Below are 25,742 nucleotides of genomic sequence, written 5' to 3'. Positions count from 1 at the left end.
CTCTGTATCTATTATTGTTCAAAAGTTTATAATGGTCTCTATTATCCATGAATGAGTGAGATCATGTGGTATTTTTTCTTCACTAACTGGCTTATTTCACTTAGCATAAATGCCGTTGGTATTTTAATAGGGATGGCATTGAATCTGCAGATGGCCTTGGATAGTATGGACATTTTAATGATGTTGGTTCCATGGGACACCCTGCTGGAAACCACACGGCCCCTGTGAGCCTCTCTGAGCTTGTGAGGATGGACCACTCTTATGCCTCCATGGTCCAGGCCTCCTCCACAGTTGCCCAAATTTCTAGGACCCCTGACTGTGATTCCCTGGAGCTAAAGCTAGAGGCAACTGCCTCTCTGGAGTCCTGGGACACATTCCCTGCCAATGGGTGGTCTTCCATCTTTGAGCCTATCACTGATGAAGATTTAGCCAAATATGGCTGTATCTGACCCTCAACCCTGGGAACACAGCACCTCCCCACGAAGCAGCAATCTGGGCTGGCCCTGTCCACAGTCAGGATGCTTTATCTCCTAGAAAAGACGCATTTCTTAAGCTGCCAGATGTTTCTACTACTATGAGAAGCAGGGCTCCCAGTTGCTAGCCAAATGGACCTCCCCATTGGGCAGCTGCCCTGGAATGCTGTGGTACCTCTCAGGCATTCTCAGCCCACTCCTAGATGCCATGGACACGGCTGGTTTTGATATCACCTTCAGATCCCTCCCCTGCCATAGTGTGCCTTGATAAGGAGAACATTCTGAGATGCTCTAAACTAAATTACACCAGGAGATAGATAGATAGATAGATAGATAGATAGATAGATAGATAGATAGAAGTATTAGCCTGTTAATGGCGTGGAGCCAGCTAAGAAAGGAAAGCTCACATTCCTGTGGATGTCTTTGGAAGTTGGTATTAATTTCTACAGATAATTAAGACTCTGGTTTCCACAGGACCCTGCTTTCCACTGGGCATGCTCAGCCAGAACTGAGCTCAGGAGCTTCTCTCTTTCCTGCGGCTCTGACACACCTTCTCCAAGGCCACTGCTCAGGCCTCTGCTCAGGCTGAAACTACACCATTTACCAATGAGTCTGTCAGCCAGTACTGCCTCAGAAATGTTTGTAATTTTTAAAATAATTTGTTTTCATTGATTTTAGAGAGAAAGAAAAGGAGAGGGATAGAGAGATAGAAACATTCATGAAAGAGAAACATCCATTGGCTGCATGACCCCACTGGCGATGGAGCCCGCAACCCAGACATGTGCCCTGACTGGGAATGGAACCAGAGGACCTCCTGGTTCATGGGTCAATGTTCAACGACTGAGCCACACTGCCAAGGTGGGTTATTTGTAATTTTACTTATGTTTTATTAAAGTTGTTACCCCCATTGTGTAGTTGCAAATTAAAGAAAGGTAAAATCCTTAAAATGCATTTTAAAACAATATATTGTACTGATTTTTTACAGAGAGGAAGGGAGAAGAAGAAAGAGATAGAAACATCAATGACGAGAATCATTGATTGGCTGCCTTCTGCACCCCCCACATTGGAGATCTAGCTCACTACCTGGGCATGTGTCCTTACTGGGGATCGAACCGTGACCTCCTGGTTCATAGGTTGATGCTCAACCACTGAGCCACGCTGGCTGGACAGCATGTTATTGTTTCTTAGGGGAAAGGCTCTTACATGGTTTGTAAGTTTCTCATATCTAGCTCCCCTAAACTGTTTCACTTTTTTTTCATTTCTTCAGATCAAGTTTTCAGATAGAAAGAATGAATAATTTCATTATATATTCCAGAAAAACACATAAAGAATTTATAGTGAAATCATTGTAGAATTTTTTTATATGTCCCAGGCATGAAACAGCTCTGACCACTGACATAGGCATCAAGCTAGGATGAACTGAGGATTATACCTCTGCTTTGCCCTAACTGATGTAAGAGCTACCCCACCAATCAGATGACTCCTCGACATTGCCAGGGGGTTGTAGAAGATCTGAGATTAAAAGAAAACCAGGATGAGATGGGAGCCTATCACGTGACACTGGTAATCTTGTCACTTGTAGAACTTAAAGGTCTCCTTTGGGTGGTGACAGCTGTAGAGCAGGAGAGGAAGGCAGCTGGCTCCGTGGACTCCTTCTTAAGGAAGGTGAGGAGAGCACAGGCTGCCTCTCGGGGTGTAGAGATGAGGAGATGGGTTTGTGAATGTAAACTGTTGTCATTTATGTTTCCACATGTTTGGTATTGAAAGGGAGGTGAGACCGGGGCGGGCTGACGCCCCTCAGGAGGCACCATGTTGGTGATACCCCCCGGACTGAGCGAGGAGGAGGAGGCTCTGCAGAAGAAATTCAACGAACTGAAGAAAAAGAAAAAGGCACTGCTGGCTCTGAAGAAGCAAAGCAGCAGCAGCACAGCCAGCCAAGGCGTGTGAAACGCTCTCTGCCAGCGCAGCCCGAGCTGGACCCAGCCACCGCCACGGAGCAGGCAAAGCAGCTGGTGAAGTCGGGAGCCATCAGTGCCGTCAAGGCTGAGACCAAGAACTCGGGCTTCAAGCGTTCTCGAACCCCAGAGGGAAAGTTCAAAGACCCTGAGAAGGGGCCGGTCCCCACTTCCCAGCCGCTCCAGGGGAGCCTATCTGCTGATGACCATCTGCAGGAGTCGCCCAGACGTCCCCAAAGGACATGTCTGTACGAGAGCTTTGTGTCCTCCAGTGCCCGGCTTGGGGACCCGGGGCCAGACGGGGAGGAGGCAGAGGGCCCGGGGGCTGGCGATGGCCCTCCCCGAAGCTCTGGATGGGGCTCCGAAGCACATGGTAATGCGTACTCCTCAGTCTCCCCTCCCCGAAGCCGCAGCCGGGACCGCCATCCTGAGCGGAACCCGGACAGAGACCGGGACTGGGAGCGAGACCGAGACCGAGACCGGGACCAAGACAGAGACAGAGAGCGAGACCGGGAGCGAGACAGAGATCGGCACCGAGAAAGATACCGGGACCGAGAGCGAGACCGGGACCGAGACAGAGACAGAGAGCGAGACAGAGACCGGGACCGGGACCGGGACCGGGACCGAGACAGAGACCGGGACCAAGACCGAGAGGGCCCTTTCCGCAGGTCGGACTGATTCCCTGAACACCGGGCCCCTCGGAAGGGGAACACTCTCTACGTGTTTGGGGAAGACATGACACCCACCCTCCTCCGTGGGGCCTTCTCCCCCTTTGGAAACATCACTGACCTCTCCATGGACCCACCCAGAAACTGTGCCTTCGTCACCTATGAAAAGTTGGAGTCAGCAGATCAGGCCGTTGCTGAGCTCAACGGGACGCAGGTGGAGTCCGTGCAGCTCAAGGTCAGCATTGCCCGCAAACAGCCCATGCTGGATGCCGCCACTGGCAAGTCCGTGTGGGGCTCCCTCACCCTCCAGAACAGTCCTCAGGGCTGCCATCGGGACAAAAGGACCCAGATTGTCTACAATGACGATGTCTGCCAGGAAAACCTTGTGGATGGCTTCTAGGTGGCGGAGCTGAACTGCTTGTGCCCTGCCTGCCCCGACACTGGTGTCAGTAAAGCACTGAGGTGGAAGCTCACACACCTCCCTCAGCCTCTGGCTTCTCAGCACTGGGGATTGGGTTGAGCCTTTTACAACGGCTGCTAGATTGGATCTCATTTGTAGCAAGATGGCCAGTGCGTCTTCCCCACTCCCTTTGAGCACAGGAGTTGTCACAGCTCTTAAAATTGGATCCCATGCCCCTTCCCAGCAGGAAACCCCTGAGAGAAAACACAGATCCTCCTCATGGAGTTTCTCCTTGAGCCAGGGCAGCACTTGGAAGAGGTTGATGTGAAAGTCTCAGGCATGAGCAGGCACCTGGTGCTGCAGTTTCTTGTCTTTGCAGACACCCAGGACTCCCCAGCTGATCATACCAACCTGCAGGGGGCGCAGGGTGGCCATGGGTCATTTGGTAGAATATCTGCTGCACCTCAGGAAGCACAGTTATTAAGCACGGTTATTAATAGATGTTAATAGTTCTTAATATGTGTAAGTTAAGCTGTACAAATATGCTTTGTGAATTTCTATAAGAACATATTTTATAACTAAACAAATGTTAAACCTTTCTGCTTTAAAAAAATTATCATTGTTTGTTTTATATTGAGCTGTATTGTCGACTGTTTTTAAAAATAGATTATGTTTCTAATTTTTTCATTCTTCTATTCTTCGTTGACACCTTCTCTTATTTATGATTTTATTACACTTAGTGATACTTTATTTTTTAGAACAGTTTTAGATTAAAAATTTGATCAGAGAGTTGGGAGAGTGCCCCCCATAGAACTACCCCCATGCTACCTCATTCACGGTTTCCCCTATTATTAATACCTTACAATACTGTGGTACATTTGTTACAGTTGATGAATCAAGGCCTATGCGTTATTTAATAAATCTGTTAATCAGATTTCCTCAGTTTTTACTCAATGTCCTTTTTATGTTCCTGCTGGAAGCCGATCCACCCTTGCTGCTTGACACAGTCGCTGCAGGGAAGAAACATCTGCACAGCTTATGTTTCCAGGGACCTGGCATATATGGCATATGTTTGCTCCCCCTCTTAACGCTATGTGTTTTAAACAGGACCACCTCCCTGAGAAAGGTTGTTTCCCCAAGTCAGGATTTTTCCCTGGAGTTAGGGAGGGACTAAAACCCCTTAACTAAGTGCCAGGCGGGTAATTAATCACTTTAACTAGGAACAATCACGCTTAAGCTACATAATCTTTATTTAGGATAATCTGCTTCAGTTACTCCCTTGTAGCTTAAAAGAACAAAAGAGTCACCTTGGAATGGAGATGAGAAATGCCCTAACCTTTGGAATAGAATGGATAGGATTAAAATCAACTGGTATAAATACAGATGTAATAGCTCAATAGACACAGACCTTGGCTGGAGATCCTGGCAAGAGGATCTCCAACTGAATGCTGGTCAAACAAGAGAGAAGACATCACTCCCTCATTCTCAGGTATCTAAAACATCCCTAAGAACCCGGGAATCCTCTGCTTACATTGCAGCCATGGTGTCTAATGAGCCAAGTGGGAGAATCATGACCTTCCACCCAACCATGGAAGAATTTAAAGATTTCAACAAATATATTGGTTACATGGAATCCCAAGGTGCCCACCGAGCTGGCCTGGCGAAGGTCATTCCACCCAAGGAATGGAAAGCCAGACAGACCTACGATGATGTCAGTGACATGGTGATAGCCAATCCTCTCCAGCAGGTGGCGTCTGGGCGAGCAGGTGTGTTCATTCAATACCACAAAAAGAAGAGGGCCATGACAGTGGGCGAGTATCGCCTGTGGGCAAACAGTGGACAGTATCAGACTCCACCACACTTGGACTTTGAGGATCTGGAGCGGAAATACTGGAAAACGCGCCTGTACGACTCGCCCATCTATGGCGCTGACGTCAGTGGCTCCTTATTTGATGCCAACACTAAACAATGGAACCTTGGCCACCTGGGAACCATCCAGGACCTGCTGGAGCAGGAGTGTGGGGTTGTCATCGAAGGCGTCAACACCCCCTACCTGTACTTTGGCATGTGGAAGACCACCTTCGCTTGGCACACGGAGGGCATGGACCTTTACAGCATCAACTACCTGCACTTCGGGGAGCCCAGAATGTGGTACGCGGTGCCCCCAGAACACGGCCCGCGCCTGGAACGCCTGGCCAGGGAGCTTTTCCCGGGCAGCTCTCGGGGCTGCCAGGCCTTCCTGCGGCACAAGGTGGCCCTCATCTCGCCCACTGTCCTCAAGGAGAACGGGGTCCCGTTCAGTCGCATCACTCAGGAGGCTGGAGAGTTCATGGTGACCTTTCCCTATGGCTACCACGCTGGCTTCAACCATGGCTTCAACTGTGCGGAGGCCATCAACTTTGCCACCCCGCGATGGGTCGACTATGGCAAAGTGGCCTCTCAGTGCAGCTGCGGGGAGGCCCGGGTGAGCTTCTCCATGGATGTGTTCGTGCGCATCCTGCAGCCGGAGCGCTATGAGCTGAGGAACCGCGGGCAGGACCGGACTGTTGTGGACCACGTGGAGCCCAGGGCGCCGGGCAGCCAGGAGCTGAGCGCCTGGAGGGAGGGCAGGGCGGCCTGGAGATCTGCGCCGGGCCTGAGGCACCACCAGCCCCGTCGAGCCACACACACCCCTCGATCAGTGGGCACGGGCTGTGGGTATGGTCGCCGCCACACCCTTGTGCACCAGCCATGCCTGCGCCCCTCACTAGGCCGGGGTTCTGCCTCTGCTGCCCAGCCCGCGGCTGCGGCGGCCCTCTGCTCCTCAAAGCCCAACCCATCCTCACAGCCACCCTCGGGCCCAGCTGCCCAGGATCTCCAGCCAACTGGCACACGTGGTGGCGGAAGTGGTCGTCGTCCTCTGGAACAGGGGACTCAAGAGTCCATTGTTCAGGTCCCGGCTAAGAGGCGCCGCCTAGTGGGCGCAGTGCGCACAGCTCCGGATCCCAAAGTCCAGCCTGTGCCTGAGGACAAACCCTCCATGGACAGCCAGGCACTGCTGGTCCCAGCATCCTAACGTGGCTTTTGGGTGCTACTGTGCTTCAGTCCCCTAAGCCCAGGGGATTTCTACTTTTGTTCTCCATGTTCTTTTTTTAAAAATTAAATCTTTAAAAAATAAAAATAAAAAATAAAAATTAAATCTTTATTGTTCAGATTATTACAGTTGTTCCTCTTTTTTTCCCCCATAGCTCCCCTCCACCTGCTTCTCACTCCCCTCTCCGCCTTCAACCGCCCCCTCTCGACTGTCCTCATCCATTGGTTCACGATTTTTGTCCAGTCTCTTCCCGCATCCCCTACACCCCTTTCCCCCTCAAGAAAATCAGTCCACTCTCTTTCTATGCCCCTGATTCTATTATATTCACCAGTTCATTCTATTCATCAGATTATTTATTCACTTGATTTTTAGATTCACTTGTTGATAGATGTGTATTTGTTGTTCATAATTTGTATCTTTACCTTTTTCTTCTTCCTCCTCCTCTTTTTCTTTTTTTTTAGGGCAAAATCTAGGTCTTTTTATTTTATTTTTTTATATCTTTTTTTTATTGCTTAAAGTATTACAAAGAGTATTACATATGTCTCCTTTTTTCCCCACCCTTGACAATCCCCCGGCCTCCCCACCCCCCAGTGTGTTATGTCCATTGGTTATGCTTATATGCATGCATACAAGTCCTTCGGTTGATCTCTTACCCCCCTCCCTCCTGCCCCCCAACCCTCCCCGGCCTTCCTGCTGCAGTTTGACAATCTGTTTGAGGCAGCTCTGCCTCTGTATCTATTATTGTTCAAAAGTTTATAATGGTCTCTATTATCCATGAATGAGTGAGACCATGTGGTATTTTTTCTTCACTGACTGGCTTATTTCACTTAGCATAAATGCCGTTGGTATTTTAATAGGGATGGCATTGAATATGCAGATGGCCTTGGATAGTATGGACATTTTAATGATGTTGGCTCTATGGGACACCCTGCTGGAAACCACATGGCCCCTGTGAGCCTCTCTGAGCTTGTGAGGATGGACCACTCTTATGCCTCCATGGTCCAGGCCTCCTCCACAGTTGCCCAAATTTCTAGGACCCCTGACTGTGATTCCCTGGAGCTAAAGCTAGAGGCAGCTGCCTCTCTGGAGTCCTGGGACACATCCCCTGCCAATGGGTGGTCTTCCATCTTTGAGCCTATCACTGATAAAGATTTAGCCAAATATGGCTGTATCTGACCCTCAACCCTGGGAACACAGCACCTCCCCACGAAGCAGCAATCTGGGCTGGCCCTGTCCACAGTCAGGATGCTTTATCTCCTAGGAATGACCCATTTCTTAAGCTGCCAGATGTTTCTACTACTATGACAAGCAGGGCTCCCAGTTGCTAGCCAAACGGACCTCCCCATTGGGCAGCTGCCCTGGAATGCTGTGGTACCTCTCAGGCATTCTCAGCCCACTCCTAGATGCCATGGACATGGATGGTTTTGATATCACCTTCAGGATCCCTCCCCTGCCATAGTGTGCCTTGATAAGGAGAACATTCTCAGGTGTTCTAAACTAAATTACACCAGGAGATGATAGATAGATAGATAGATAGATAGATAGATAGATAGATAGATAGAACTGTTAGTCTCTTAATGATGGCTTGGAGCCAACTACCAAAGGAGAGCTCACATTCCTGTGGAAGTGTTTGGAAGTGTGTATTAATTTCCAGATGACTCGTTCTGCAGATTCCTAAGACCCTGGTTTCCACTGGACCCTGGTTCCCACTGGACATGCTGCAGCTACAACTGAGCCCAGCAGCTTCTCTTACTCGGCAGCTCTGACACACCTACACACGGCACAGGCCTCTGCTCAGGCTGGAACTAGAACTTTACCCAATGAGTCTGTCAGCCAGTACTGCCTCGGGGATGTTTGTAATTTGTTAAATAATATGTTTGTATGGATTTTATACAGAGAGAACGGGAGAGGGATAGAGAGATAGACACATCTAACTCCAGGAGCCTCTGCTTGTTTACACGTGGGCTTTCTGGACCATTGCCCACAGCAAGTCTCCAGGAGCACGCCTTTCTTCAAATAATAAATAGAGGAACTAGCCTGGCAGGTGTAGTTGTATGGTTGAGTCTCTAGCCATGAACCAGATGGACTTGGTTTGATTCTTGGTTAGGGCATATGCCAGAGTTTCAGGCTAGCCAGTGGTCAGCAAACTCATTAGTCAACAGAGCCAAATATCAACAGTACAACAACTGAAATTTCTTGTGAGAGCCAAATTGTTTTGAAGTTAAACTATATACATAGGTACATTGTTATTATCTTAATTAGGGTACTCCTAAGGCTTAGAAGAGCCACACTCAAGGGGCCTAGGCGCCGCATGTGGCTCGGGAGCCGCAGTTTGCCGACCAGGACAGGGGCTTGTAGGAGGCAGCCAATCGCTCATTATCTGTCAACATTGATGTTACTCTCTCTCTCCTTCTGCCCTGCCAATCGCTCATTATCTGTCAACATTGATGTTACTCTCTCTCTCCTTCTGCCCTTCCTCTCTCTGAAATCAATAAGCTAGGTACCATAGTAACTTCTCAATTCCCCTGCCCCAAACCCAATCTTCAAAGGTAAGGCAAAACCCCTAGAATCTGCAGATTATATGTAAGTGGAAAAGATAAATGCAAACCCAGAGAAATAAAAAACTCATAAAAGCTCAAATAAGGATGAGGGATCTGCTGTGTTCAACTAAAGAAGAATATGAGGAGCAGATGACTGAACCTGAGAATCCTTCGCCCTCATCATTCCCCAGAAAAAGGCCCCAGGAGAACATTGACCAAAGAGGATGAAAAAGGCTTGAATCCCTGATATGGTTAACAATGAGCCTCGCAATAAGCAGTGAATAGCTACTCCTCTGCCATGTGCAAGGTCTAAAACATTGGACTGACCCTTCGTGTGTGGCTCAGCCATTTAGAATGGGTCCTGGGAATAAGAGGTCATAGGTTCATTCCCTGTCAGCACACATGCCTGGGTTGTGGGCTCCATCCCCAGCGGGAAGAGTGGAAGTGGCACAAAATCAATGATTCCCTCTCATCATCGATGTTTCCATCTCCCTCACCTTTCTTCTCTGAAATCAATAAAAATATATTAAGGAACAACAGAATTTCTGCTGTTACCACATATATTCAACACTATGATGGATTGCTATTCAATGCAATTAGACACGTGAAAGAAATAAATCTAAAAGGAAAGAGGAAAGAAAGCTATAATAATGTATATTATTAGCTCAGCAGGATCACATAATTAGAAATTTTCCTGAAATCTATAATTAGTGAAGTTAGGAAGAAATGAGATCAGTGAATTTCCTCTAAACAATGAAAAATAGTAAAAGAAATTTACAAGGCATCTTGTATGATCAAAAACTGCAAATCCTAAAAATAAATCTAATAAAAGTAATATAATTCTGTGTGTATAAACTATTAAATGCTATTGAAAGAAACGAAAGAAAGAACCATAAGTCCTGTAAGTGGGAATGTCCCATATTCACGGATTGAAAGACATAATATGGTAACTATGTCCAATGTCACCAAACAGACCAATACCATAAATACGATTCAATAACTTAAAAAATGTGTGTGCATATACATGTGTATGTAATTGAGAAGTTGGTTTTTAAATGAGTGTGTGACTAGGACTCTTAGAAGTTGTTTTAGTCAATAAAGGAGAGACAGACCTCACTAAAATGAATTAGTATTGTAGGCATTATCACCTCAATTACTTTCATATCTACATAGCACACTTATAACTGCTTCCATATTGTGAGGGGGAATATTTGTGTAAAAGAAGAGATAAACTATTGTAGGAACAGGGTATAAAGGTCTGTCTAAGAAGATCTATCTCAGCTTTTCTTTCCTTCAAGCAGTGACCTTGATTTTATGTAAGATATGGTAACCCAGGCAGCTGCAGTGGATTTAGAATCTCATTAATCACAATTTCATTCTTTACTCATCACCTACTTACTACCTAAAAGTATTGATAGATTTAAAAGGCTTTTGGGAGGTGATTTGCTTATGAGGCTGGAGCCCTCAGAAACAGGATTAGTGCCCTTAAGAAGACTTCAGAAAGCTCCCTAACCTCTACTAATTGGTAAAACTGAAGGAGAAGCCAGCTGTGTATAAAACAGGAAATAGGCCTTCCCCAGAAACTGAATCAGCCAGCATATTGACCTTGGACTTTTCAGGCGCCAGAAGTGTGAGAAACACATTGATGTTGTTTATAAACCACCCAGTCTACAGTCTTTTTGTTATAGAAGTAAAAATAGGCTAAGACAATGTCCTTGGTAGCCATCCATATATCTTCTTTAGTGAAGTGCCTACTCAAGTCCTCTAAATTGCACAATGATCATTGGATTTTTGGTCTTATTTTGAACTGTAAAAGTTCTTTGGATACAAATCCTTTAAGATACATATGTATTTAAAATATTTTTCTTTCTATTTATGGGTTATCTTTTTGCTTTCTTAAAACATTTAGAAAGTGAACCAAAGCCCTAGTAAGTGTGGGGATTTTGGGGAGGGAATAGATTTCAGCTTGTCTATCCAGGCCTGCCACCTCCACACACACAAACATATGCATGTACACACAGCAGCTCTCCTGTGGCTGAGATTCCATAGTCCTGTCCTGGATGCTGCAGAATGGAGGAGCCAGGGAGGAAGCCACCTGTCAGGGTCTTGGCTTGCTATGACCTGATTTGTGGTCCAGAATTTCAGCATTGACAACTGCCACTCATCTCATCTATACTTAGCGTTCTGCCACCCCCACTTGAGGATGGCCAGCCCACCTGGAGGTTACTGAAGGGATGTTAGGGGGGCTGGGACTGTCTGTGCCTGGAGAGTTATGATGGTTGTTGGTGGTATTTGCATATAGGATGTAAATAATCTTTCAGTTTAAAAAGGCTAATCTGTCATTCTATTATTATTTAGTTATTGTGGATTACAGTTATCTTTTTTTCTTGATAGCTAATGAGACTAGTAATAAGTCAAGTTGCTGGTTTCTTTTTCTTTTTAATCCTCACCTGAGGATATTTTTGCATTTATTTTTTAGAGAGTCCCATAGATATTTTTCATTGATTTTAGAAAGTGTAGAAGAGGGGGGAAAAAAAGACAAAGAAATATCTATGTGAGAGAACACATCAATTGGTTGCCTCCTGCATGGGCCCATACCAGGGTCCTGGCCTGGGAGGAGCCAGAATCCCTGGTAAGTGCCCTTGACCTGAATCACATCCAAGATGAACTCAGTCCATAATCCAATGCTCTATCCACTGAGCCAAACCAGCTAAGGTGCTTGGTCTCTTTTTTAAATGCTAGCTGATAACAGAGATTTCCTACTGACCCTGATATTGACAGAACTTCCAGAGTTGGGACCATTCTTAGTGCACACTGGTGGAATTTAGAGCACGTATATATATATATATATATATATATATATATATATATATATATATATATTTGGAGTAAATATCTTCATGCCTTATTTCTCTTATTACAAATATTTTCAATTTACCTGTTGGAGTGCTTGCATCTTTCTAAATAGTAGATTTCCTAGTTAATCAAAATGACATCCACATCTGTGATTAGAGGAATTGTAATATATGCATATTTGTTGTAATAAATTATCTGATTATTTTTTACTTTAGTACCATATTGCTACTCAATTTTTTAGTTCTTAAATGAGATTTCTCTAGTTTTTGCACAATTATGAAAATCATAAACACATAAAATATTCAACATGTTAGTGTCTTCATACACCTTAACCTAAAAAGTAAATGTTGTCAATTGGTGAGCAAACCCTTATAAAGGTCCTATTGGCTATTTTTGTTTTTTAAGGCTCATGTGGCTGGTTTCTGATTTTTTTTCCTTAACAGACACGTTTTTATTTTTAAGTATATTTTTATTAATTTCGGAGAAGAAGATAGAGGGAGAGTAAATAGAAAGAACAATGATGAGCGAGAAACATTGGTTGGCTGCCTCCTGCATGCCGCCAACTGGAGAGCAAGTCCACAACCCAGGCATGTGCCCTAACCTCATGGTTCATAGGTCAATGCTCAACCACTGAGTCATGCTGGCCGGGCTGATTACTGTTTCAAAAGGAAAGAGGGAAATAATCCCAGTGGGGAAACAAACAAACAAACAAACCAAAACAACCAGCAAGCAAAAACCAAACCAAATCTGTTAAGCCTTGTCAGTCCTGAACCTTTTTCGTTTTGGCTTCCTGAGCAGGAAGGAGGCAACTTAGACAGCCATCCCAGAGATGAGAGGATTTCAGGTTCTAGACCAGAGGGAAAGACTAAATTGGCACTGAAGGGAAGGACCTATATTCAAACACAGTACCATTCCAAATAAAGTCAGATGTAGGAGCAGGAATGGGAGTAGAATGTGGGAATATTTGCCATGTGGATGTTTTTTAAAATCAATGCCAGGAATGAATTACAAAGGGGGAGAGGGGTAAATAGATTACTCCTGAAATTCCAAGGGAAATTAATCTAATCAATGAACTGTCTTCCCCACTACAGAAACCTAATTAGGGTGGAGCTTCAGGGATCCCTATATCAATGTGTCTCAAAAGCCAGATTCATTCTGTTTGGAGGCATTTGAAGTTGCTGGAAATCTCAGAAGGTTACAGCTGCCTTTGGGTACAAGAGCCCAGAGAACACAGAACTCCTGACCTGATTGGGTGGGCGTTCCCCTGAGATCAATTATACAATCCTAAGGTGAGCACACACTTGTAAGTAAATGAGTTCTCACTTCTTTCCTTAAAATGCATAAATACATATATAGTAATTTAATTTCACTGTCCGTAGGCTTAAGATTCTCTTAAGAAAATATAATTTACCTAGTTAATAAAAATTATATAATTACTTATAGTTTACTCTTGAGCTATAGAATTTTAATCTGTTATTGTTTATACATTTACATAATTATTTTTTTGTGTTAAGTTCCTGTGCATACAAATTGGGATATCTAGAGGAAAATTCTATATTTCCCGTACTTTTATAATTGTCAGGAAGCCTAAAGCTTAATTGGAAAAACTTGTTGTAGAACAGCAAAAGTGACAGATGCTTAAGGATGAAGAAAAGTTAACCAAATAAAATTGTAAATATTCCATAATTCTTATTCACTCCTTGGCAGTTGAAGGGAGAATCAATATTATTCATTAGGAAGCATTCATTCCTGTACTCTAGATAATCTATAAATTCACCTTCTACTCTAGATTCAAAATTGACTCATACAAAAAGGCCACAGTGGAATGCAAGACTCCTTAGCTAGTTTCTATTTATTTAAAGCCTATAACTTCAGTCACAGACACCTAATTAGCACTTAGAAGGTGACCACACTTAAAGTCACTAGAAGCAACAGTCCTCTGCTTTTTCCACATTTCTCTTTCCATTTTAAATTTTTTCTACTTCCCAGGGAATTTTTCTTTCACTGAGTCTTGAGTAACCAGTTGTTCTATTTAACAAAGGCCCTGGTGAGATCTAGCAAAAGGCAGGCTAGAATGATAGGTGATGTGACTCTTGAAAAGTGCAAATGTAGAATATGGAAGGTAAACATAAATTTTGTTTCAGAGGTAGGCAGGCCATTTTTTACTTATTTTGTCAAGGCAATTTAATTGTAGGAGGTACATATCCCAAGTGAGTTGTGATTTTCTCATTCATTCTTCTATTTCTCCTCAGAAACATAGAATACACACAGAAAAACTTCCAAAATAGCTCCTAAGTCTTAAGCTTGGAGACTTTTGAGTTTCTGCTGTAGTGTTTCCATAACTGGGGCCTCATACGTGGCCTGAAGTCCTAGAAATGGCACTGAGTAACAGCCACGCCAATGGCCCAAAGAAGACATTGTGATGTTGCTGGACCTCCTGAAGAATAATCTCCCACCCAATGACAACCACACTTTCAAAACAACCCAGTCACTTGTGGACTGGGGAAAAGTAGCTTTTAGAGGTTATTCTGGAGAAATGTGCAAACTCAAGTGGTTAGAGGTTTCTAGTAAGATAAGAAAGTATCGCACTTTGACAGAATTAGTCCTGGAAGCTAAGGAACATGTTAAAAATTCTTACAAAAGCAAAAAACTTAAGAAACATCCAGACATACCCAAGCAGCCCCTGACTCCTTAACTTTGCTTCTTCAAGGGGAAGCAGCCCTTGTATTCTCAAATGTACGCCAAACTCAACAACCAGGAACTGACCAAGGTCATGTCTGAGAAATACAAAGAGCTCCCAGAGGAGATGAAACTGAAAAATATTCAAGATTTCCAGAAGGAGAAACAGGAGTTTCAGGAGAATTTGTCTCAATTCAGGGAAGACCACCCTGAACTAGTGCATAACTCCAAGCCATCTGTTGTCCCCAAAAGGAGCCCAAACAGAGCCCCCAAGAAGTTTCAGGGGAAAGGGAAAGAAGTGAAGTCTTCCCCAGAACATGATTTTTTGGAGGAGATAAAATTCCATGGAGAGCCCGAGAAGCCCCCCATGAACGAATTCCAGAAGTTCCACCAGGATTTGTGGTCGAGTAGGGAGCTGCAAGGCCTGCCCCTGAGGGAGCGCATGGTGGAGATTAGCAGACGCTGGCAGCGCATCCCAAGGAGCCAGAGGGAGCATTATAGGAAGCAGGCTGAGGAGCTACAGAAACAGTACAAGGTGGACCTGGAGCACTGGCTCAAGAGTCTGTCTCCTGAAGAGTACGCTGCCTACAGAGAGAGGACCTCTGGGAAGCGTAAGAACATGAACATGAGAGGAGGGGCCAGGTCCCAAGATCATCAGGACAGATGTGCAGTCTTCTTCAGCAAGGACTGCCAGGAGGGCTTGCACAGGAGCAGGGGCCACAGGCTCCTGGGATGGCCTCTTCAGAGACAAAGGGGGACTGTTCTCATTGCTCACGGGGATCTGAAGAAAAGAAGGAACATGGGGGAAAGGCAGAAAGCAGCAGCTCCTCAGACTCCAGCAGTAGCGATGAAGATGCCAGCAGCTCCAGCTCATCTTCCTCAGGGACACCTCTGACTCAGACTCCAACTGAGCTTTGTTTATTCCTAGATGGTGGGACACAAAACTTCCCAAGAGAAGTCTTTGGCATCTATGTACATTGAAGGGCTCTTCTCCCTGTCCCTGTTTATTGCTTTGCTTCTCCCTTCTTTTCCCCTCCTCCTCCTCAATACAGAGTAGGACGGGTTGGGAAGCAGGGAATTGGGACAGAACTCTCAATATCATGTCCACACACCTGGGAAGAGAGGTTCCTGCTGGGAGAAGAAATATATCTAAGCCTGTATTGGGTCCCCCTACACCATCAGTACCACTCCCCCTAGGAGCCCCAAGCAATGAAGGATCTTGAAACAAACAGAGATGATTGGGCAGCTGTGAAGAGCACACTGCACTGGACTGCGTATTTGTGGAAATAAGTTTTGCTTTCCTCATTTTCTGTCTGCCAGAAGTGGTGGAGGGCCACCATGAGCCTGTGACTCCTACATTCTCTGCAAGAACTCTACCTCTGGACCCTTATACTACATCTGCTGTGAGAACGGAGTTGCCATTCTAAATGTGAGAGTGGGCAGCACCATGTAGCAGGCAATATTTATACATGAATATTTAACTCTTACATCTCTATGAGACTTTCTTACTAATTTCAAATAAAAATATATATTCTAAGTTTAGCTATTTCATTTGAACAAGGGCCTCCATGGAATAAATGTTTTATTATTTGGAGCACTGCTTCTCCAAATAGTGTCTGCATTTGTTCTTGGAAAAACCTAAATTCCTTCCTTTTGCTCCAGGTTCAAGTGAATCTCCTATTTAGCTTTCAGGGTTGATAGATGTATGAGTGGATGTATGAATGAAGGGATAGATAGATAGATAGATAGATAGATAGATAGATAGATAGATAGATAGATAGATAGAAATATAAACATACCTGGATAGCCCTGGCTGCTGTCCTCAGTGTTTAGAGCATTGGCCTACACTCCAAAGGGGCTTGAGTTCAATTCCTGATCATGAGCACCTACCTGGGTAGCAGGTTTGATCCCTGCCCCCAGTTGGGGTGTGTTTGGGAGGCAACCAACTGATTTGTCTCTCACATAGGTTTCTCTCTCTCTTAAAAGCAATGGAAAAATATCCTCAGGTGAGGATTAACAAAAATAATAAGGTATGTGGATAGGTACAAAGAGAGACACATAGAAAGACATAGACGTGTAAATATACACTGTTCTGTTCTGCTGGTCTGCCTGCGAATTACTGTGGCAGGACCACATTGCTTTGATGATTTGGTTGGCAGATATATTTGAAATTTATTTAAGGTGAAATTAAATTAAATCCTCCCCCTCCCTGTATATTCCTGGCTATTTCCATATTGTGTTCTCATAAATATAAGCAAAATAAAATAACTGTATCATTTTTATATGAAAACCATTAAATTTTCAGCATTTAGATAGCTAGATATCTTAGTGAACTATTAAGTGTTTTTCTAGATAAAGTTCATTTTACAAAGTAAAGGCAGCATTGACATGTTTCATACCTCTAATCCTTTCTCTTTCTAACAGTGTTGGTTGGAATGTTCAGAACAATGTTAAGTAATAGCAATGACATGTGCTTGTCTTGCTTCAGACTTTCAAACTCACGTTCAAAGGACTTGCAACTATTGAAATTATGCTGATTAATCACATTTAAAATAAACTATATAACCTATTCAGAAAATGCCTATGTGTTTATATTATTGTTTTCACTGCATAATGTATATTATTATTTAACATACAATTTCTATCATCCACTCAGAGTGGACCCAGGAGGAGCGCTGGGTGATGTGCCTGAGCACCTGGAAGGGTGTCCCTTCCCCCTGCTCCACTTGCAGGAGCATCTGAACTGCCTGGTGGTGGCCAGGCTGCAGAGGCCCCAGCAGAGAGTGGAGGCACACATGTCAGCCAGCAGGTGGCAGGCAGCTGGGCCTGGCTGCAGCCTGTCTGTATTCCTGTGTGTGTGAGTGTGTGTGTGTGTGTGTGTGTGTGTGTGTGTGTGTGTGTGTTTGTTAAATTTTATCAAGTTGAAAAATACAGAAAGCCCAGAATCAGGTGCAAACCCCAAAACTCTAAGATACCTCAGGTCTGTTCTTTCCATTTTCTCTACCTGTGTCTTCATTCTTTTATTCTCCTCCATATCTTTATTTCCCTTACCTTTACATATTTTACTCCCATACCATGCTTCTGTGTAGCAGTTTGGATGCATAATTTAAATATAATTTCACTAACCAACTTTAATTGTATGATGTGATAAGCTTTGAATAGTGTAGAGTTGTGTTGAAAGCAAATTCCAAACTGTAGCTTATATGTTAGGCGATACAACAAAAGAAATGAGTATCATTGAAAATGAGCATATTTTTGAAATTATACCAAAGCTTCATATTTAATCAGGAAAATAAATGTTTTTTACAGAGTTAGATAAAATTAAAAGTTCATTTGAGCTGACTTCCCACATCTTAGAAATTGCTGTTAACTGATAGCAATGTTGTGTCTATATATGTATCAAACTGGGGAAATAATGCTCTTAGAGGTCCCTGGAATCCATAAGGTAGGAAACCACAAATGAAATAATATTTGGGAACACAGTGAAAGGATACAGTTCCATGATACTGACCCAAAAATATAGCTTCCCTGTCCAGAGATTTCTTAATATTATGGAAAATGGTGAAGAAATTGTCAAAAGAATGTTCTCTTTCATACCACAAATGTAACATACTCAGACCTCTAGATCCCAGGATTGCCTACCCTGTCCCAAGTCTAATCCCCTCTCCCAAAAAGGTAATCATATGCTGGTGATTAATATGCCCTGTTTCTAATGATCATTTCTTCAAATTCATATGAATAAAATCACATTGTATACACTTTGGTGTGTACTTTCATTTGTTTTTTTTATTTTTTTTTATTTTTTTTATTTTTCGCTAAAAGTATTACAAAGGGTATTACATAAGTGTCCTTTTTTCCCCCCCGCCCTTGACAAGCCCCTGCCCTCCCTTACCCCCCAGTGTCTTATGTCCATTAGTTATGGTTATATGGATGCATACAAGTCCTTCGGTTGATCTCTTACTCCCCTCCCTCCTGTCCCCCAACCCTCCCTGGCCTTCCCACTGCAGTCCGACAATCAGTTTGAGGCAGCTCTGCCTTTGTATCTATTATTGTTCAAAAGTTTGTAATGGTCTTAATTATCCATGAAAGAGTGAGATCATGTGGTATTTTTCCTTCATTGACTGGCTTGTTTCACTTAGCATAATGCTCTCCAGTTCCATCCATGCTGTTGCAAATGGTAAGAGTTCCTTCTTTTTAACAGCAGCATAGTATTCCATTGTGTAGATGTACCACAGTTTTCTAATCCATTCATCTACTGATGGGCACTTAGGCTGTTTCCAGATCTTAGCTATGGTGAATTGTGCTGCTATGAACATCTGGGTGCATATATCCTTTCTGATTGGTGTTTCTGGTTTCTTGGGATATATTCCTACTTTCATTTGTTTAAAAGTATGTTGGTGAGCCCAGCCAGAGTGACTTAGTGGTTGAGTGTCGACCTATAAACCAGCAGGTCACAGTTCAATTCCCAGGCATGGCACATACCCAGGTTGCAGGTTTGATCCTCAGTCAGAGGCATTACTAGTAGGAGGCAGCCAATCAATACTTCCCTCTCATCATTGATGCTTCTATCTCTCTCTCCCTCTCCTTTCCTCTCTAAACTTTATATATATATATATTTAAAATTAAAGAATTTTGTCTCAGGGTGTTCCACTATATGATTGTACCACAACTTGGTCATTCTACTGGAGAGATGTCTAATCGGTCCTTCAGCCCATTCCTGTTGGATAGTTTCTTTACCTTTTGTCCGTCTTGTATGAGTACTTTAAATAATTTGGATATTAACCCCGTATCAGAGGTAACATTGGCAAATATTTTCTCCCATACGGAGGGGTCCTTTTTCATTTTGATCATGATTCTTTTGCTGTGCAGAAGCTTTTTATTTTGACCTAGTTCCATTTGTCTATTTTCTCCTTCGTTTCTGTTGCCCAATAACTAAGATTTGGAAACAGCACAAGTGGCCATCAGTAGGCAAATGGATAAAAAAGCTGTGGGACATTTACACAATGGGATACTACACAGCTGAAAAGAGGGGTTTCTGAAACTTTGGGGCAGCATGAATGGACCTGAAGAATATGATGCTGCATGAAATCAGCCAACTTCTTGCATTTAATTTCACTTTTCCAGACACCCCTGTCATCTATTATTTTACTTCCTGATGACACTTTAGAAATAGAGCAAAATCCAGAGAACATATTCTATGCCATGCATCATGCGTGCAGATTTTCCCAAACTGAGTAAAGCACAAACCAACCCCTATGTTTTGAATGTTTTCATCATATTTAAAAATATAGTAAATGGATTTTCATGGCATAAAAGGAAACTAAAAACAAAAAAAGCGTAACATATTTGTCTTAATTGATAGTGTATTAGAAAAACGCCTTTCTTAGATACTGGTGTTCCCCAGCATGTAGAATGATTCCTAATCTATTTCTAGTCAAAAGTGACTAAAGGTAAAGTTAGGCCTGAGATGGAGAGAGAAGGAGCAGGAAGAAATTTTACATATAAGGAACTTTGAGCTACATTTATAAAGGTCACACTTTCACCTTCATAATCCAGGAATGCCCCTACTCAGCCAATAGGTTAGGGCACATATTGCAGTAAAAGTGGGGAGGTGGCAAAGTCATTGTAGTGGATGGGGGTTTTAGCATAGCCAAGAAGCGGCCCTTCTGGACACTCCTATTCCTCTCTTTCCAATCATCACTACAGACTCCGGCAGCCCAATTCCAATGTCTCCCACTTCTATCTCCCAGTCATGTCTCCCAGAGGTAAAAGTCTCAGCACCCCAGTCACGAAAACACTCAGATCCAGGAGAGACATTTGCACCTTGAGGACCACATCCCACACAAAGGCTGATCAAACCTCCAGGTAGGAAGACAAGTCTATTAGTTCTTCCCGGCTGCAAAGTGAGAGTCACTGCAAAAAGAAATCGTGCACACCTTGCAAATAAAGTCTGGAGGCAAATGTTGGTCTTTTAAGATGTTACTTTATTGTGAGCTACAACAACACGAGCAGTTTTGGTTGTCACAGCTAGTAAAGTGCAGAGATGACCACAACATCTGCAGAACAAGCAAATCCCTAAAGACAGACATTTGAACATTTTTCTAAATTTAAATGTTTATGGCCCAATGTAAGACTTATCTCACCCTGGTCACTGTCTCAGTGTTTACAGCTTTGGCTCAGACCTGAAGGGTCAGGGGTTTGATTCCACTCGAGGGTGCATATCTGGGTTGCAGTTTCCATCCCTTGCAATGCATCTGTCTGGGCATTGCATCTATTTCTCTTTCTCTTTCTCAGAGTCTCTGTCTCTGTCTTTCCTCCCTCCTTTGCACTCCCTCTAAAAATCTATGAAAGAAAATATCCTTAACCTGGCCAGTGTTGCTCAGTCGGTATGTGTCAGTCTATGACCCAGGAGGTCAAGGATCCATTGGTGGTCAGGGTAGATGCCTTGGTTGTGGGTTTGATCGCCAGTAGGGTGCATGCAGGAATCAGCTTACGGAAGTTTCACTCTCATCACTGATGTTTCTCCCTCTCTCCCTACCCCTTATTCTCTGAAATCAATAAAGATACATTTGAAAATATGATTTCTTTAAGGAAAATAATAAAACTAAAAACCTTGAGCCGAGATGCAGACTTCCCCCGACAGCAGACGAAAACTCCACAGATTGTGCTGTCTACCAGATGCTCAATGGCAGCAACAGTGGCTGCTGCTTCTGGAAAATCAAGGGAGTCTTACACCAGGCAGGATCTGAGGACTGCTTCAGGCGCTTGTGTGGGGGTCCCAGACAGGCACCCCGTGATGAAGCCAGAGAGCGGTACATCTCAGCCACCAAGTGGGGATGGGATGCCACCATTGCCTGCCACCCTTTGGACTCCAAGACATCCTCAGCATGAGAGTGGGTGAAATCCACTGCCCGAGTTTTCAGTTGATGTGCGCTGTGGAGGTCAGCCAAGGTGAGCATGTCTGCAGCATTCTCCTCAGAGAGGTGTCTGCTGAGGGCTTCCTCACACATGACCTTCAAACGCTCCAGGGCATACTCCTCAGCAGCTGCCAGCAAACCATCAGCCATTTTGTCCAGGTTCAGATCATTTCCTTAAAAACTCCAGGCTCCATGTCAATGATTTCAACCCGATTCTTTTTGCTCTCCTCCATTGCGTGTGCAAACATGGCCCTAAACACTGGAGAACGAGCTGCTAAGATAGCTTTATGAGCCTGGAATTCCTGGCCAGCGACACAAAAACAACAGTCTGTGAACCAGGAATTTTCCCAAAGTTCTCCTAGCTCATCAGCCAGCTGGCACTCAGGAACCTTCACCATCTTCATGGTATTCTGGCCAGAAATGGTGAAGGAATCTTGCACCACACTCACCTCACAGAAGAGGGTCAGCTTGTCATCAGGGAGAAGACTATTGTCTTCATCCAAAAGAACATCTCTCGGGATGAATTTCTTGAATCCCCAGACTTTGCCTTGTACAAAGCCATATGCCCGGTGACTCTCCAAAGATTTGATTTGTTCTCCCTTGTCATTCAGGATGGAGAGTTTGAATTTTGCCAAAAATATACGCTTTGGAGAACTGACCAGAAGCAGGTAAAGTGACAGGTAATCTTTGCTTTCTTCACCTACCCCTTTTGGGTATACTCTCAAACACCATTTCAGTTCATCATTGGCTTCTGATGAAAAGGTTGAACTTTGAATGACTTCACCCACTTCCTGCCGGCAAAAGCTAAAATTACCGATGGTCCACATGTGGGAGAATTTCACTACCTTGATCTCGGTGTGGCACCAGCTCTCAGCTGCAGGGCTACTCGACATTTTTGCTGGAGGTGGCGGACTTGGAACCCTTGACATTGCAAGTTTGAAGGTTAAACAAGATTTCCAAAGTCAGAGGACAGAGATTTCTGTTCTCTTTTCACCCACGTTAAGTCAGTAGTGGGAAGATGAAGTTGTCTTGTCTAACAGGATCTCTCTCAGAGCAGGGCCTACAGCTGCTCATACCTGTCCTTCTGCATTCGCTTCATACTCTCTACAGCATGCAGGCTTTGCTTCTGAAAATAACTGTCTGAAAGATGCACCTAAAAGATAAATGCTGTTTTGCTGGCGTGGCTCAGTGCTTGAGCGACCAGGTCAGGGTATATGGCCACGTTGCAGGCTCGATCCCCAGTGTGTGGGGCTTGCAGGAGGCAGCAATTCAGTGATTTTCTTTCTTCATTGATGTTTCTATGTCTCTCTTCCTCTCCCTTCCCCTCTGAAATAAAAATAAAATAAATAAAATATAAATGCTATCATAGTAGACAGATGCTCAACAATATCTAAGATTCATTTAATAATATTTATTGAGTTTTTGGTGAGTGTCAGCCATTTCTTAAAGTGATCCTCTGATCCACAGGTGGGGAACGTCCTGCCTGAGGTCCATATAAGGCCCCCAAAATCATTTGGTCTGGCCCTCCCAAGTCATAGGGGTAATTTAAAGGTTTGACCAAATTGTAGCAGCCTAATTGTCAATAATTTCATTTCCTTTTGTATGGCCCTCAAATGAAGTTATAAATATCCAAATGGCCCTTGGCAGAAAAAAGGTTCCTCACCCCTGTAATCTAATGTATTTACACTTCAATATAGTTCCTGGAGTAGACCCACAGGGAACACTCCCTAAAAATCCAATTACTTCCCCTTTCCACCACTTAAAAGAAATCACAAATTATCCAATACTTGGGTACATTTATCAAATTTACAAAAATGTTGTCAATCTCATGTGTAAAAAATAATTCTTGTGAACACAATTGCTTTCTTCCCATTGGTAATTAGAGTAGCATCTTCTCCTGTTTCTTTGCTCTTTAATTTTCTTTGCCAGAAATAAGTTCTTCATATAATGATTCATATTTCTATTGCATAATCTATTACTTTTATTAACTGTATGTATAGATTTTTCATTGCACTCTAAAAACAAATTATTTCTGACTAAAATGACAGATATTACATGCTTATAGTAAATTCCCTTCATGATCTATATTATAGCAGAAACACTCTATGTACTAGCGAGTACTAAAACATTATTCTAAACCAAAGGCAGAGTTAGTCTCCTTCCAGCCTCTGGTCATAGCTTGCCCATCCATCAGTTAGTACATCATCTTGTTTTATATGTGTTTCTATTTAAAGACATCTTAGTTAATATATATTGTTTATTTATTAACATTGAATTCGTGGCCAATAGCGATAGAGCTCATTCCGTAAGGAAGCTTATCTAACATACATTATTTCCATAAAGCTTAGCTAGAGCTTTGGCACTAAGGCTACGGGCTATTTTAAAGGCGATGTCACCAAGAAACACCACCAAAATGCCAAACACCTGGCATAATATACCATGGAAAAAACACTTACTTGCTGTTTGAGCTTCTCCTTATTCAAACTCTGCTTGAAATATTCAACTGGTGGGACTCAAATTTCTCCTTCTCAGTGCAGGTCCAAGAATGGCTAGGAAAAACTATGAGTATTAGTTTTAGGATTACAAGTAAATTTAGTGCATAAGCAAATTTTCAAATACAGAATCTGTGAGTAAGGGGAAGGACTGACTTCATTTTTTTTTTTTTTTTGGTATGCCATATCTTCATGATTTTATATGAAAATAAAAAAAGAAAAGAAATTTTGGGGAGGGGATATCCTATTCGGTTATTTTAAATAAAAATATTTTAATAACTTTTAGAGAGAGAGGAAGACAGAGGGGAGAAAGAGAAACATCGGCATCTCCCGCACAGTGGATAGAGTCTTGGGCTGTGGACCAAAGGGTGTCTGGTTCAATTCTGGTGAAGGGCCCTTATCTTGGTTGCTGACTCTGCCCTGGCCTGGGCCTGGTGGGGACGTGTGCAGGAGGCAATAAATGGGTGTGTTTCTCTCACATAGATATTTCTCTCCGTCTTTCCCTCTCTCTTTTCCTTTCCCTTAAAATCAATGAAAAATATCCTAGGGTGAGGATTCAATAAATACAAAATTAAAGCCCTGGCCAGTGTGGACCAGTTGGGTGGAGCAACATCACCTGTACCAAATGCCTGTGGGTTAGATTCCTGGTCAGGGCACAAGCCATGGCTCAGGTTTCATACACATTCAAAGTGCATGCTGGAGGCAATGGATTCCCCTTTGTCTTTCTCATCAATACCTCAATCTCTCTTTCCCTCTCTCTCCTTAATTCTCCCTGTAAATAATTTTAAAAAAATAAAAACACAGGAATCTCTACACTAGGAAATCCTGAGATGCAGTTCATGGAAGCATGACTGGTTCATCGCTATGTCTGATAGTCTCTCATTATGACTAGTGCCACTTCTTGGGAAGCCTTACAGTGGTTGGGATCTATTTTAAAGTTTTCAAATATAGCCTGGAACTGAAGGTATTAAAGGAATAGCAAAGCGGACCTTTATGAGTTTTTTCTCATTGACACATTTTTTTTAGGTTAATGTGCATGAAGATTTTTACATGCATACATTATGTGAAACATTTTAGTTGGTTTATGATTTCCATAATTAGGGAAATCTCTTTTATGACCTAAATAACACCTAGTGGCAATATGGCACTAAAATAAAAAAATAATGAAATAACTTATTATCCCAAATATCACTCTATTAAAGTGCTCCAATTCCAGATATTTGAAATATTGATGTCATTTCAATTAACTAGGAAATCTGCTTCTCTACTTAGAGAAGATCCCAGTAACTGGAGAGGTAAATTGAAAATATTTGTAATAAGATAAAGTAGGCATTTTTTGAGATATTTACTCAAAAAGATAAAATCATATACATTCTAAATTCCATACTCACCAGAGTCTACTATGAGTGCTCCCTCCTCCGTGAGTTCTGTGGATATCAGGTGAGTAGGAATTCTCTTCACTCAACTGGCAGCTCCAACTTCAGTCAGTCTACTCTGGAGAAGTGATGTGTCCTCTGCACAGATGGGCCTTTTATATGACAACCCTTAGGCCACACCCACTTGCTGAGATTGGCTAAAATCTACAAAAGGAAGTGACCACCTTAAATGGATTATACAGATTATAGTTTGATAGCTAATTAGGGTTACAACACATAGAAAACAACACTTGGGGGCTGACACCTTAACAGA

At 43.2% G+C, this 25,742-nt stretch overlaps 3 protein-coding genes and 1 pseudogene across 3 annotated transcripts; 3 read left to right on the top strand and 1 right to left on the bottom strand.

Moving 5' to 3' along the window:
* The first annotated feature begins 2,265 nt into the window (after window positions 1-2,265).
* LOC102427651 (negative elongation factor E-like) lies at window positions 2,266-3,496 on the top strand. Its single transcript, XM_014459297.2, is given in 3 exon segments — window positions 2,266-2,412; window positions 2,415-2,958; window positions 3,025-3,496. Coding segments are annotated over 3 exon segments (1,146 nt in total). The 5' UTR covers window positions 2,266-2,282.
* A 1,540-nt stretch (window positions 3,497-5,036) lies between these two features.
* Window positions 5,037-6,551, top strand: LOC102442255 (lysine-specific demethylase 4D-like). Its single transcript, XM_006092911.1, has one exon. It carries the CDS (start codon window positions 5,037-5,039, stop codon window positions 6,549-6,551), a length of 1,515 nt encoding a protein of 504 aa, XP_006092973.1.
* Window positions 6,552-14,080: 7,529 nt separating this feature from the next.
* Window positions 14,081-15,625, top strand: LOC102441946 (annotated as a pseudogene).
* A 5,690-nt stretch (window positions 15,626-21,315) lies between these two features.
* Window positions 21,316-22,490, bottom strand: LOC102441626 (speckle-type POZ protein A-like). Its single transcript, XM_014459287.2, is given in 2 exon segments — window positions 21,316-21,725; window positions 21,728-22,490. Coding segments are annotated over 2 exon segments (1,173 nt in total).
* Window positions 22,491-25,742: the final 3,252 nt, after the last annotated feature.

The sequence above is a fragment of the Myotis lucifugus genome, unplaced genomic scaffold (genome assembly GCF_000147115.1).
Source record: "Myotis lucifugus unplaced genomic scaffold, Myoluc2.0 scaffold_106, whole genome shotgun sequence".
In the NCBI taxonomy this organism is placed as follows: domain Eukaryota; kingdom Metazoa; phylum Chordata; class Mammalia; order Chiroptera; family Vespertilionidae; genus Myotis; species Myotis lucifugus.
The sequence above is the reverse complement of the archived record's forward strand: the minus strand, read 5'-3'. Positions and strand labels throughout refer to the sequence as shown.